The 15,518-nt window shown below is 43.4% G+C and overlaps 2 protein-coding genes across 2 annotated transcripts; both read right to left on the reverse strand.

The window, feature by feature from the left end:
- Window positions 1–759: 759 nt before the first annotated feature.
- Window positions 760–2,907, reverse strand: LOC107276488 (uncharacterized acetyltransferase At3g50280). The gene has a single exon (XM_015793015.3). The coding sequence runs from the start codon at window positions 2,822–2,824 to the stop codon at window positions 1,223–1,225; it is 1,602 nt and encodes a 533-aa protein (XP_015648501.1). The 5' UTR covers window positions 2,825–2,907; the 3' UTR covers window positions 760–1,222.
- A 564-nt stretch (window positions 2,908–3,471) lies between these two features.
- Window positions 3,472–11,136, reverse strand: LOC107281881 (uncharacterized acetyltransferase At3g50280-like). Its single transcript, XM_066303489.1, has 2 exons — window positions 10,383–11,136; window positions 3,472–3,621 (listed from the first exon to the last, which is right to left on the reverse strand). Exons 1-2 carry the CDS (start codon window positions 11,031–11,033, stop codon window positions 3,472–3,474), a joined length of 801 nt encoding a protein of 266 aa, XP_066159586.1. The 5' UTR covers window positions 11,034–11,136.
- Window positions 11,137–15,518: the final 4,382 nt, after the last annotated feature.

The raw sequence follows: 15,518 nt of genomic DNA on the forward strand, positions 1-15,518 counted from the left end.
TTTATAGATAAGAATACTTATATTTTAGGACGGATGGAGTATTTGTTTGCAGCGACCCAAGGCCAGAGACTTGGTGGTACGTATGCCTGTTGACTAGACTTAAGGGAGTGTTTGAGGAGAAGGGGATTGAGGAGATTAGGAAGATACGTAAAACGAGGTGAGCCATTAGCTCATGATTAATTGAGTATTAACTATTTTAAATTTTAAAAATGGATTAATATGATTTTTTAAAGCAACTTTCATATAGAAATTTTTTGCAAAAAAACGCACCGTTTAGTAGTTTGAAAAGCGTGCGCGTGGAAAACGAGAGCCAATCTCCCCTATCACCCCTAAATGAACGATGCCTTAGCATCTTGGCCCGAATGCCCAATCAGTCCCAGAATAATGCTATCAAAGCACTGAGATGCTTCAAGCTCTTTTTTCTAAAAAAGATAACGAGATGCTCCAAACTCTTGGAGACTTTCTTAGAGGATGGTACCTAGCTAGTTGGGAATGAGATGGAAAGAACGTTTCGGTTAAAACCGGAGCTTCCAATCACATACTGGAAATTCCGATTTGAACCGAACATTTTCATCATTCTAATATAATATGAAGTTGTGATAATTTTTAGGAGCGCCTATTCACCCCCTCTTGACGACATCGAGATCCTTTTAGTCTCATAAGCTGCAACCTCTCTTTTATTATAATGTGTAATTTTTGGGGGGCAAGTAATATAAATATAAGACATAGCATATAAATAAATTATCTAATTCTAGACAATAGATAAAATCTGATATTTCTTTCAACAGAAACTACAATCACTTATTACAAAATTATTGGCGCAAAGCCAATAGGATGGAAAAGAAGAGAAATATTAACTGCACCAACAAAAAGAAGATATACAAATTATTCAGATAGTAATCCTATCAGTAATTTTTCATCCAAAGCTGGTCATATATATTACTAACCTAATCGATCTGAAGCTTGACATTTGGCCCGGTAATTTTAAAAATGAAGAGGGGCAGTATAAGAAGCGCCGGTTTGAACCACGGTTGCCTGGCTACGCCATGCAGGAAGGCCCGTAGTGATGGCGAGAGGTAGTTGAGCGCTAGCATTGCACGTTCAACAACGGGTTGGAGTAAGTTGAGTAGAAACTCGCGGATGTGCTGCTCGTATGTTTCCATTAACCATTTCAGCACGAAACAGGCCATGGCGCCATAAACTCCTCCGTTGAGCTCGATCGCTAACTGCCAGCCGTCCGGACTGTGAAGATGTATCGCGGTCCTCCGGCGCCATCTGCTACAAAGGATACCCCATAACGCAGCATGTTTCTCCTCGCTCCCTCTTGCCAGTCACCGGTGCTATCGCTCTCAGAGGTGTGGCTTCCCATGTCGCTCTGCTCTCTGTTGGTTTCGACTTGTCCGCTGACGGCCTCCATGAACTCCTCGTCGGCGATGAGCTTCGCCAGCACGGCCGGAGCCAGGCAAACCTCCAGCGACATGCTCCCGGCGCCGTCCGGCCCCTCGTACACCGTCACCTTCCCGTCGAACTTGTTCGCGCCGCCGCTCCGCACGCTCACCGGCCTCCCCCACCCGAAGTCGTTGCCCAACACGTCGAACCGCGGCGAGCTCCCCGTGATCAGCGCCACGCCGCCGCCGCCGCCGGACTGCAGCTTCGACATGTACGTGAACTCCGGCTCCCGCACCCACCGCTCCAGCGACTCCCTCGTGCCCGCCTCGTCGAACGACGCCACGGCGCGGTTCAGCTGCCATGCCGTCCACCCGAGCCCCTTCTCCTCGATCTCGCCGGCCGTCGCCTCCGCCTTGCTCAGCGACAGCGCGTTCCCGACGTACCCCACCGGGATGCCGTTCACGCGCCCCCGGCATTCGACCATCACCGTGTAGAACGTCACCTGCTCCGGCGGGAGTCGCCGGGCGCGGCACACAGCTCGCCACAGGTGCGCGAGCACGGCCTGGAGCGACGAGATGGTGGCCGTGCCCGTGGCCGTGCCGGCCATCTCCTCGTTCGCCCTCGCCTTGAGTTTCCGGGCTTTTGTTGCCGAGAAGGTGAAGAAGCATTCCTGCACTTCCGGCCGCTCGAGCCGCCGGACGATGTGCTGCAGTTTGCCGACCGGCATGGGGATCGGCACCGGGCTGGTCTCGACGAACCACCGCCGGAACACCGGCGCCGGCGTGGAGATCTCCCTGATCAGGCCGTCGCTCACGGCGCCGCCAGCGCGGCGGTTGATCTCCGACCATGCGTTCATGAACTCCCAGAAGGTGGTGCCGTCGCCGACGGAGTGGTTCAACGACATGCCGACGAACAAGCCGTCGGCGAGCTCGGTGACCTGCACCGACAGCACTGGCCGCGACTCGACGGCGGCGTCGGCGCCGAGCACCAGGTTGTACGAGTAGAACGACCATACCTCGGGCGGCGTGTAGAGCGACGAGACGACGTCGGACACGGCCACGCCGGGCGCCGCCGCGTGGACGAACTCGGCGCCCTCGCCGGTGCACCGCAGCGTGACGGTGACGGTCAAGTCGTCGGTGCGCTCCTCGGCGACGAGACGGCCGGTGAACGGGTGGAACAAAGCGAGGGCGCGCGCGAAGGAGGACGCGAGGGCGTCGGCGAGGCGGTCGCCGGAGAGCGGCGGCTTGGGCAGGAGGACGCCCTTCTGGATGTAGTCGATGCTGAGGAGGCGGAGGTCCCACGGCGTGAGGTGGATGTCGCACGGCGGCGCGTGACCGGACGACGACAACGACGACGACGGCCGGACGAGGCGTCGGGACAGGACCCGGACACGGTCAACGGCGAGTGCTACGTTTCGGTGGTCATTGCTTCCCATGTCACGCTGCTCTCTTGGAGTCCGTACGCCTTCTTTTTTTTTTTTTTGAATCCGTGCTACTGGGGACACCAGTCACACCACGTCTTGTGCGTGTGCATAATAGTGTATTTTATGGGCAATAATATATAGAGGTCCAACTAAAGTATTACTCCACCAGTAGACCCTACCATATTTTAGAAAGGTGACATGGGATTTCTTTCTCTTCATTTTTTTTTATCTCTTCTCGTTAACTCTAGATGTTGACATTTTAATTTAGAAACTATTAAAGTAATTTCTATACTCATATATATATATATATATAAATTATATACCTAGTGGGTTGTTTTTTTGGAAACAAATTATTATCCAATAGCCTCTCGTCTCTCTCTTTTCATCCAACTATTCAATTGTTTCCATTGTTGGTACCTAAAAAGAGTTGGGTTTTTTTTATGAGAAATGATTTTTTTCAGCTTTGTTTTGCTCTCTTTATTAACTCTTTTATCGCATCAGTTTTTTTTCTTACACGACAACATATTTAATGCTATAGAAACTAGCTAAGGTGAATGATTGGTACTGCTTTAAAAGCTAGATCTAAAATGTTATCAACCACCCTAATTTGACCATATCTTTAGGATACTCCAATATCATATATAATTAACAATTCAATTTTAGTGTTGGATCTCAATCCAGAGGATCTCTTCCATCCCTTGAAACTGCATTGTTGACATGAGGTTTTCAAGAAGAAAAGCATTAGACTCAAACTGCATTGTTGACATGAGGATTTCAAACTTTGTTGCAATATTTGTCTCTTTCGGTCCCTGTGCAGTGGAGCATAGTGTCGGTCAAATAATAACTCTATGTACTACCTCCATCCCAAAATGTTTGACGCCGTTGACTTTTTTAAAAATGTTTGACCGTTCGTCTTATTCAAAAAATTTAAGTAATTGTTAATTCTTTTTCTATCATTTGATTTATTGTTAAATATACTTTTATGTATACATATAGTTTTACACATATCACAAAAGTTTTTGAATAAAACGAACGGTCAAACATGTTTAAAAAAGTTAACGGTGTCAAACATTTAGGGAATGATGGAGTATATTTTCTATATAATTGTGCCAAATTTGGAACCACCATGATTAAATAATGCACATGCTTATCTGGTTCTCTGACAAACGTGGTCTTCTAAGCCTTCCGGACTAAATGTGGTTGCTCATTATATAAAGGGCATATCTTGAGTGGGCACAAAGGATTAAGAAGAGTATATAAACCAAGGCAAAGTTGAGTTAAAATTAACATATCCTATTTGGATACATTGGAAATAGAGAAGAGTAGTTAGGTCATTTACAACCTAATGACTAAGATGGTGTCCATAGTATTAAATAAGTTGTCACTTGGGATGAAAAATGATATGGCAAGTGAATAAATGAGGAAAGAGAAGGAAACCATGTCTTGCATGAGACATGGTTTCTACACAACATCCAAGACATCATGTGAGATAAGTAGCATTAAATTGAAGTATGGAATAGTGGTGTTTGCATTGGAAAAGTAGTGTCTAGTACTAGTTTCTTGATGATATGGAGTTTATGAAAACTATGTCTAGTGTCATAGGTTGGGAATGGCTTTAGTGAGATGTGTTTTAGGAGGAAACTATATAATAAGTAGGGACACAAGGAAAACAAGCAAGAAATTGTTATGCATGCCTTACATTTTAAAACAAGATAAGAAAAACCATATGCTTTATTAAAACACGGATTAAAATATAATGGATATATTAAAGAATAAAACCATAATGATATGGCTGCACTTGGAACATTGCAAACCAAACTTGGCTGTCAAGATGCTCCATGTCTTTGGAGATGTGTATAACTAGTATAAAATATATAGCCCAGAACACGAGACTGCCATCTCTCAGTCTTTTACTAGTATTTTAAATCATTGCATTTACGACTTAATTATACACGTGAGCCACCATTGGGAGACTAGCAACTTTCTATCTGACCTGTCTTGGTTTTCTCTTCGGTTTTGTCTTGATCATCTCTTTAGTTTAGCCGATGTGGTTGCCAATGGCGTGATAAAAGAAAACCTACAATTAATAAGCCTAAAAAATTACAATTAATGCCCCTAATGAAACCCAAAAATTGACACGAACGGCGTGTGAGTTAGCAAGACTTAAGACTTGCACTCAGTAGTCAATATATCAATAAATAAAATTAAGGGTGAGTTTGAGGAGAGAGGGATTAAGAAGATTGAAAAGATACGTAAAACGAGGTGAGCCATTAGTATATGATTAATTGAGTATTAACTATTTTAAATTTCAAAAATGGATTAATATGATTTTTTAAAACAACTTTCCTATAGAAATTTTTTGCAAAAAATACACCGTTTAGTAGTTTGGGAAGCGTGCGCGCAGAATACGATGTCCTTTTGTCACCCAATCCCCCAGAACTCATCACAACGAACGCAGCCTAAGAGCAGGTACAATAGCAGGGTATAAACTAACTGCAAACATATTTTAAGAAGATAAATGAGGAGAGAGAAGAGCAGCGGGCTACAGATTTGTAGCCAGCTGTAGCACGGACTTAAAGACGCAGTGTGTGTATGACAGGTGGGACCATGTATTAATAGTGTAGTATGTAACTATTATATGATTGAGCTATTAGATTGGCTATAGATGAATTGGAGCTAGTAGTTAGGCATACTATTAAACTTGCTATAAGAAGATTGGTACAGTGGAGCAAAAGACAAACATAGTCTGGCACGATATGTCAACACTTTGGTGACGGTATCTGGTGATCTACTATGTGTGTTCGTGACTCCCTTTTTCTAACCCCTCTCCCTTATTTTTCACGCGCAAGTTTTTCAAACTGCTAAACGATATATTTTTTACAAAAATTTCTATACAAAAGTTATTTTAAAAAAATCAAATTAATCTTTTTTTTAAAATTAACTAATATTTAATTAATCATGCGCTAATAGATCACTCCGTTTTCCGTAAATACTATTCGGTTGGAAAAGTCTACTGGCGAACACAGCATAGGACCGCAGCGCGTGACCGGACGACGACGGCCGGACGAGGCGTCGGGACAGGACCCGGACACGGTCAACGGCGAGCGCTACGTTCCGGTGGTCATTGCTTACCATGTCACGCTGCTCTCTTGGATTCCGTACGCCTCTACTAGACACACAACACCTTCAGCATATGCTTCGGCACATAAAACCATGTAATCCCTCGATCAAAAAAAAAACCTTAACCGGATATGACCTTCTTAGTATTACGAACCATCTCCAGATTCGTTATACTAGAAAGGGTCCCATCTTCTAGTAGATTAAGTTTTTTTTAACAGATAAAGTATACACTAACACATACTCCTAATTATTTAATTTTTTTAAAACACACCAATTAGTTTGATAAGCATGACGTACGGAAAACAAGATAAATGAGTTGAGAAACTGAACAAAATAACTCACAGCCACTGTTGTGTTGGAAAAGTGTATTTTATAGTTGGGCTCTTACTCTGAGATTCTGATATTCAAGGAGTTAAGGCTGTGTTCTTATCTTTTTTTTCCCAACTCACATTCTTTTTTCGTGGGTTAAACTACTAAATGATACACTTTTTATAAAAAAGTTTTCTATAGGAATTTTTTTTTTAAAAAAACCAAATTAATCTATTATTTTTTTAAAAAATAGCTAATACTTAATTAATCATATGCTAATAAGTCGCTCCATTTTACGTGCATGAAGGATAAGTTTCCAACCGCCACTGTTGAGCACAGTATAAATGTGTCCAACCAAACAATAGACCCTACTATATATTTTTAAAAGTGATGAAGCAAAATTGTCAAAAGTCGAATATGGTTTATAAGGGCAATCCCAATCAAAAACTATTAAAATAGTTTCCATACTTACCATGTCACGTAATGGGTTGTTTTCTTAAAAACAAATTAATTCTCATCTAGTCACCTCTCCTCTCTCTCCTTTCATCGACCTATCCCTATCATTTGTATTTTGGTTCCTACTTGGAGTTGGTTTCTTTGTGAGAAATTGTTTCTTCATCTTTTTCTTTCTCTTCTCGTTAACTCTCTTGCCATATCAATTTTTTTTCTTACTCTCTTACCATATCAATTTTTTTCTTACATGACAACATATTTAATTTAATGCTATGAAAACTAGTTGAGGTGGATGGTTGGTACTGCTCTAAAAGCTAGTTCTGATATGCTATCAAACACCCTAATTCAAACCCAGGGTTTGATTTTTTTTTGATAGAGTAGTATATCTTTAGAATACTCCATTATTAGATATAATTAATATTGGATCTCAATCCAGAGGATCTCTTCCATCCTTTTGACTATATTCCTTCTCCAAAACCCTGTGTATTATATTTTGGTGCTACCACCTTGCCACCACACTATATTTGTTTCCACAACGCTACCTACTTGCAAGACATCATCACCGTCTTCTCTCCCATGCGATCGGAGATGAGGGTAAGAAACCTCCAACTTTGCATAGGGTTGACAATGAGGGAGAAAAACAAGTTATTATAATATAATATAATATATAGTGGCAATTCTAACTTAATGCAGGATTGACAATGAGAAAAAGAATGAGTTTGTTAGAAGGTAACATGGGGTACGGTGGTAGCAGGCTCATATATATCTAGGAGGCGAAACATAAACAATGGGCAAGAACTGAAGAAGCAATGGTTGGCCGCCGATATGAAAGGTTGAAGAAATCAGCCATATTAACTGACATAATCGTTGGACATGATAATACTAATGACTAGAGATTACCTATTGGCTGGCGCACAAATCGGATCTCAGCTAATGATGCGTATTCTCAACTCGAGATGTTGACATTTTGCTCATTTGTGATCTGCGGCTGTTGATTTCCTGATGAGCCCTTATCATATTGAAATTTATAATTAGGTATGTACTTGATTAACATATTCATCATTTGGACATTTGGTCTTGGTCTATTTAAAAGTGTGTTAGAGGATATATTAATTCATGGGTATGTGTACTTGTAGATCGAGTAATGTGTGTATGTGTTTCACTGTAATCAAAATAAGACAAAACGAAAAGGTGTCATCGAAAATTTACACGCATTCCCATATCTATAAAGTTATAACCCACTAATTTTAAAACTCAACATATATACAAACATGCTACCTCATCATCCACTAGCAATAATTACATACAAAAATTATGCAAGCATGCAACATCATCTATAATTCATTGAATTCTACAAATCAACATCCAATCATCTTCCTTTACATTATTTTTCATTATATATATATATATATCCATCATTTTTATAGTAATTAACATATATTCATCCATATAACCAAAGTGAGGGATATCATATTTCATCTATAATCTCATACAGAGTTTACTAAATTTATTTCTCTCTTAACATAGTTTGATAAACCAGATTTATTTGTTGTTAATAACTAATATAATTTATACTTTTAGCTTGATTATTAAAAAATATTAAAAGTTACTCAGTAATTTCCACAGCAAAGCGTGGGGAATCACATAGTATTATAAGCATACTGGTGTTTGGTTTTAAACGGTTGAGGAAACCCGGATTAAACAACCTTAATTATATGGAAGCTATTGTCAAACTGGATAATTTTCGCGGGGCCATCGTCAAACTAGATTGTGTTTTTAGGCCAACGGCCTAGCGTCGTGATTTTATATATAGAATGCAAATAAATTTAAACATTAGACTCAAAACATTTTTTTTGACTGAAAGTATCCTAGCAGTGTGATTTTCATTTATTGAAGGAATATTTACATGGAATAATTACAGGGAAAAACAAGAGAAAATGAAAAAGCTCTATAAAGATTGTAACCAATTAATAACAGCTTGCTTGAGGGGATCCTTCATTCTGCAGAGATGCAGAAGAATTTCATTTATAAAGAGAGACTTTCAAGATTGGAAGGTTGGCTACAAATTCCTGAAGATGAGGCCATTTCTTTATTTCCAGATGTGCCAAGCAACCACGAAGAAGATTTCTAGAAAACCGGGCTGATTGAACTGCCATCTTGTGAGAGCTATCCTTTGGTAAAATTCAAGATTGGCATTCTATTTAATTCCCAGAAACTGCCAACAAGCATTAGACTCAAAACATTACTATCTAAGAAGAAAAGCTTAGCTTTAGACTCAAATTGCATTGTTGACATGGGGATTTCAAACTTCGTTGCAATATTTGACTCTTTCGGTCCCTGTGCAGTGGAGCATAATGCCGGTCAAATAATAATTCCACGTATACGACGGAAATTTTTTTAAAAAAATATCAAATACTCCCTCTGTTTTGAAATGTTTGACACCGTTGACTTTTTAGCACGTGTTTGACCGTTCATCTTATTCAAAAAATTTAAGTAATTATTTATTCTTTTCATATCATTTGATTTATCGTTAAATAAACTTTCATGTACACATATAGTTTTACATATTTCATAAATTATTTTGAATAAGACGAACGGTCAAACATGTGCTAAAAAGTCAACGGTGTCAAATATTTTGAAACGGAGGGAGTATGAGCAAGAAAAGTTACGGAAAGAGGGTTCCTCCCATATATATCCTTTAGATCCTTTAGAGACATATACCTCCCTATTATTTAAGAGAAAACAAATAAACCGGTTGAACTGATATACAATTTTGTGATAGGAGGAAACCTCATTCCGAGGTTCTCTCATCCGAGGTATACACCTCCCATTATTTGAGACAAAAATATTAAACCGATTAAACTGATTATTAGAAAATAAGTTTGTTATTTGCAAGGAGCTAGCTAGACTTTTCTGGTCCACAAGCTGTATAAATAAGGATATATACCTTCTGGCTAATACAAATATCTATACCTCGTAAAAAAAATTATATACAAAGACGGGCTTTCAAAACTATTCTAATTTTATTTAGATAATGGAATATAAGATTAGTTCAATACTATTCTAATTTATAAGATTGGTTTTGATATCTACTTTTTATAGGTATGTATACGAAGTGTCCCAGATAAGAGAGAACGACTTGCAGTTGTTTGGCACAAATCCACCTTACACTACTAGAAAAATGGTCTTTAGCGACGTTGGCCATTTATTTTTTCAGGCGGGTAGACACCTAAAACACGCAACACCGCCTAGGAAGCCAGCTACCGGGGCCATGGTTGCTTTCCGCCTGCGAAGATAGTTCTTTGCAGACGGACCACCTAAGCTAGCCGCCTGCGAAGACTAAGCTTCGCAGGCGGACCACATAAGGGGCCGCCTGCGATTATTCCAGGCGGTCTTGTTATGTGGTTCGCCTGGGAAGCTCAATCTTCGTAGGCGCCCATTTTATGCCGCCTGGGAAATTTATCGCAGGCGACATATTTTACCGCCTGTAAAAATCTGGCCGACTATATAGTCTTATTCCTCCCCGAGCTCCTGTTCATACCCGACGATTTTCTCTCTCTTAAAGGCACCAAAATATAGGGGGGAGGTTTTAAACTTTAAATTTTCAAGGGATTTTTCTACGGTGGTTAGATATATGCCTTTGTACTCTATATACATAATTTTTTTGTAATTTAAACTCCCTTTTTACCATGGATCTATGCATCAGGTCGTCGCTCATGGCGCCGCCAGCGCGGCGGTTGATCTCCGACCATGCGTTCATGAACTTCCAGAAGGTGGTGCCATCGCCGACGGAGTGGTTCAACGACATGCCGACGAACACGCCGTCGGCGAGCTCGGTGACCTGCACCGACAGCACGGGCCGCGACTCGGTGGCGGCGTCGGCGCCGAGCACCAGGTTGTACGAGTAGAACGACCATACCTCCGGCGGCGTGTAGAGCGACGAGACGACGTCGGACACGGCCACGCCGGGCGCCGCCGCGTGGACGAACTCGGCGCCCTCGCCGGTGCACCGCAGCGCGACGGTGACGGTCCCGTCGTCGGCGCGCTCCTCGGCGACGAGACGGCCGGCGAACGGGTAGAACAGCGCGAGGGCGCGCGCGAAGGAGGACGCGAGGGCGTCAGCGAGGCGGTCGCCGGAGAGCGGTGGCTTGGGCAGGAGGACGCCCTTCTGGATGTAGTCGATGCTGAGGAAGCGGAGGTCCCACGGCGTGAGGTGGATGTCGCGCGGCGGCGCGTGACCGGACGACGACGACGACGACGACGGCCGGACGAGGCGTCGGGACAGGACCCGGACACGGTCAACGGCGAGTGCTACGTTCCGGTGGTCATTGCTTCCCATGTCACGCTGCTCTCTTGGAATCCGTACGCCTCGATCTACTGGACAAACCACACCTTGAAGATGTATATAGTGTATTTTATGGTTGGGCTCTTACTCTGAGATTCTAGTATTCGAGGAGCTAACGATCCAATAAACAGAACCTACTATATGGAGTATTTTAGAAGTGCAGAATTAAAATTGTATGAAATTGAATATTGTTAGAGTGAAGTGCATGGGTGGTCCTTAAACTTGTACGGATGTATCATTTAGATCCCTAAACTCTCAAAATGTATTTTTGAGTCCCCGAACTTGTCATGAGTGTCATGTAGGTCTAAACGGACTCTAACCCGCTTCGTGAGATGATGTGGCATGCCACGGTGACGCTTACGTGCCAGTGGGATCCACATGTCATTCGCATAAAAAATAAAATTTAAAAAGAGAGGGGAGAGAGAGAGAGAGAGGAGAAAATGATGTTTTTAATTTTGAAAAAAAATAAATGAAAAAAAGAGAGGAGAAAAAATGTTCTTAATTTTTCTATATATGACTGACATATGGGTTCTACTGACACATAGGCGCCACCATGGCATGCCACATCAGCACACGAAGTGAGTTGGAGCCCATTTGAACCTATATGACACTCGAGACAAATTGAGAGGCCTAAAAATACATTTTGAGAGTTCAGGGATATAGGTGGCACACCCGCACAAGTTTAGAGACCGCTCATATACTTTACTCATATTGTTATATAAGGACAATTCTAATTCAGAAACTACTAAAGTAATTTCCATACTCACCATGTCATACATACATACATATATATATATATATATATATATATATATATATATATATATATATATATATATATATATATATATATATATATATATATATATATATATATATATATATATATATATATATATATATATATATATTTATATATATTTATATATTTATATTATACCTAGTGGTTTGTTTTTTCGAAAAAAAATTCTTGTCTAATAACATCTCATCTCTCTCCTTTCATCCAACTATTCCATTGTTCCCATTGTTGGTTCCTAAAAAGAGTTGGTTTTTTCAAGATAAATGATTTTTTTCAGCTTTATTTTGCTCTCTTTATTAACTCTCTTATCGCATCAGTATTTTTTTCCTATATGACAACATATTTAATGCTATAGAAACTAGCTGAGGTGGATGGTTGGTACTGCTTTAAAAGCCAGATATGAAATGCTATCAACCACCCTAATTTAACTATATCTTGTCACGACCGGAATTAACCCAACGGGCGTTCCTTTCGTGCGTGTATTATTCCTTGTCCCAGGAGGCAAGGTACACCAAGAGTTGATACAATTCAGAGTTTAACAAGCGGAAGCGTAAATAGATAATTTATTACATGGGCGACGAAGGCCCAGCACACACAAAGACAAACGAGAAACAGCGGAAGACAAGGGCGACGACCACAGGCGCTTGACGGCAGGCACGAGCTAGACACCAAAGCCTTCATCAACCAGGGGCTCCTCTTCTGGGTTGGAAAAAATTAAGCAAGACTGAGTACAACCACCGTACTCAACAAGACACACCCACAAGTGCATAATAAATGCAAGGGAGTACAAGGGAGTTATAATATAAAGGGTTAGGGTTGCAGTAAACAGCATTTAAAGATGCTTAGTTGCTCAAAGCTATTTTGTAAACACGATTCTAGAACTATGCAATATTATTTATCAAGGCCGTGAACCCACACGAACCTGCCTTAACCCAAGGCCTACGATGATTCAAACCGAACCGGCAACCCGACCCTGGGTCCTAGCTCGTCCCAAGCCAACCCAGGCCAACCATTCCACATTTTAGTTGTTAAGCAGGTTTTAAGAATTAAAACACTAACTTGGGTACATTGCTCGGCTTGCCCATAACCGAGGGCGCGGCTATTCGAATAGATTATACTCTGATCAGAGGTGTACATCTTTACCCACAAGACACATCTTCCTCACGTGCAACCACGTGCCACATACCACCACGGTATACAGACGGAAGACGTGACATAGTTTCCAACCCATCCTAGCCATAGACAAGAGTACCGACCCAATCCCACCTACGGCCGGAACCCCCGGGACAGGCAGGCAGGACTGAGCCCCTAGCAGCAGGACACCGGCCCTGTGCCACGACATCTCGACTACCGGGCCGCAGCTCGTGTAGCCTTCATTTGCCCTGGAGATGTCCATCGACCCCCGACTTCGTCCATCTCCATCCGTGTACTTTTGTTTATAACCAGACTGAGCCACAAACTAAGCCTTACCCACTAGACATGTGGAAGTACGGTAGTGCTTTGCAACAGAGGCCCGAAGACCGGTCCTTATATGGCCGAGGTGCTACTATCAAAACCATGCACCCCGAGCCCAGCCTAAAACCATTTTGGGGATTTTGAATAGAGGGGGCGATGTGAATTCAATTCCACAATACTCCAACAATTCCAAAGTGTCCAGGTGATATGAATATCCCAAAGTCTAGAGTTGTAAAACCGCCTAATGTTACCTAATTAAATAGCGAAGCATCTACCTAACATCATACTAGTGGTACCATGAGTAGAGTGTCCACTAGTTGGGGTTTTGTTTAATCTAGGGTGAACAAGGAAATAATAACAATAACAATAATAAGGTCATAACAAAGGTAAATAGGCATGGCTAAATAAAACAGTGATAACGCGGGAATTTAAATAAAGCGATAATGCAATAATTTAAATCAACATAATTTTATAAACTGGGATTCAATATGTTCAAAGATGATGTGACTTGCCTTGCTCGCTTTCCCAAACGTCGGCTTCAACCTCCACGAAGAGCGGATCTTCCGAAGTTGCAGCGTCTACACGACCAACGGAAAAGAAAAGGCTTTTACTCTAATAAACTCCATATAACAAGCAGAAACAAAGCACAAAAATGGGTTCTTGACTTCTTAAGGAAAAATTAGAGACTTGAACGGTCCAATTCCGAGTTCAAATGGCCAAGTTATGGCCATTTGAAGGTTATATGCTCTTTAAATGAATATTTGCGAATTTCTTCATTTAAATTTTAATTTAAAATGGATTTATTGCGTCAGCCGAGGGGAGGGGCGCGCAGACCGGGTCCACGGGAGTGGGGCCCACGCGGCAGCCTCACGGTCCACGGTGGACCGGGTGCACCTGGCTCACACCGGCCGGCGCCGTGGGTCCCACGCGTCAGCCGCACCCGAGGGCGCGGGCGGCTGACGGCCGGGCCCCACATGGCAGCCGCGGGGCGCGCCCGAAGGCGGCCACGCCGGCACAGCCGACGGGAGGCGGCGCACCCGCGCCCCGATGGTCGCCGCCGGCGACCACCGGCGCGGTGGAGCGGCGCCCGAGAGAGGGGAGGGAAGGGGGAAACAAATCGGCGGTCCACAGCTCACCCCGGGTCGACGGCGACGACGGGAACGGCGACCGGAGCGGAGGAAGGCGGCGGCGCGGCTCGGGTAGACGGGGACGGCGGCGTTCCGGCGGTCGGCGGGCGAAACGGAGGGGTGGACGAGGTCGGCGAGGTTGCGGCGAAACCGAAGGAGGCGGCGCCGAAGCGGGAGAAGGTCCGGGGCGACGACGGCGGCAGACCGGAGCTCGGCGGTGACGGCGGAGAGAGAGAGCGACGGCGCGAGCTCGATTCCGGCGGAGAGAGGGAGCGGCGAGTGGCGGAAACGGTGGAGGGAGGCACGGGGAGTGTTTATATAGGGTTGGGAGTGAGAGAGGGTGGCCGGATGAGGGGGAAACGGGCGCGGAAGATCCGGCCGCCATTGATGCGCCGGCGAGGTTTAGGGGGAAAGTTTCCGAACGAATCCGAGGGAGAGAGGGAGGGAAAAATGGGGGGAAAGCGGGAGGGAATCACGGGGAATATTTCCCCCCTCTTGATTGCACGCGGGGCGGACGGGAGCGGCGGGATTTGCAGCGGCGGCGGCGCTAGGGCACGGGCGAGGCGGCGGGAGCGGCGGGAGGAAGGGGATGACGGGTGGGCCCCACCCGTCAGCGAGGGTGGCGGGCGGGCCCGCCCGTCAGCGGCGCGCGCGCGGGGGGGAGACCGAATGGGCCGCGGGGAGGAGGAGAGAGAGGGAAGGAGATGGGCCGAGCCGGCCCAAGAGGGGGAGGGGGGAAAAGACTTTTTAGGATTTTTCTTTTTATAAAATCATTTTAACTTTGTTTATTTCTTAATAATTATTATTTGTGCTCTGAAAATTCCACTAAAATTTATTTACGCATTTTAGGCTTTTAGGAAATATACAAAAATCCTCCAAGCCTTATTTGACTTTTAACTTTGCACATTTTAATTGTGGGAGGCTTTCACAAGGATTTTAATTATTCTAGGCATAATTTCGAGGATGTATTTTAGAGTCGTTTTGGGACGCGACATATCTTTAGGATACTCCAATATCAGATATAATTAATAATTGAATTTTAGTGTTGGATCTCAATCTAGAGGATCTCTTCCATCTTTTGACTATCTTCCTTCTCCC

Source organism: Oryza sativa, chromosome 8 (genome assembly GCF_034140825.1).
Source record: "Oryza sativa Japonica Group chromosome 8, ASM3414082v1".
NCBI classification, from domain to species: domain Eukaryota; kingdom Viridiplantae; phylum Streptophyta; class Magnoliopsida; order Poales; family Poaceae; genus Oryza; species Oryza sativa.

Bases quoted from the DNA above. Each gene is read 5' to 3' on its own strand.
- LOC107281881 (XM_066303489.1), bottom strand. From the start codon at position 11,033: ATGGGAAGCAATGACCACCGGAACGTAGCACTCGCCGTTGACCGTGTC. The intron at 3,622-10,382 runs GTAAAAAGGGAG...TCCACTGCACAG, and splicing joins ACCTGATGCATAGATCCATG to GGACCGAAAGAGACAAATAT.
- LOC107276488 (XM_015793015.3), bottom strand. From the start codon at position 2,824: ATGGGAAGCAATGACCACCGAAACGTAGCACTCGCCGTTGACCGTGTC.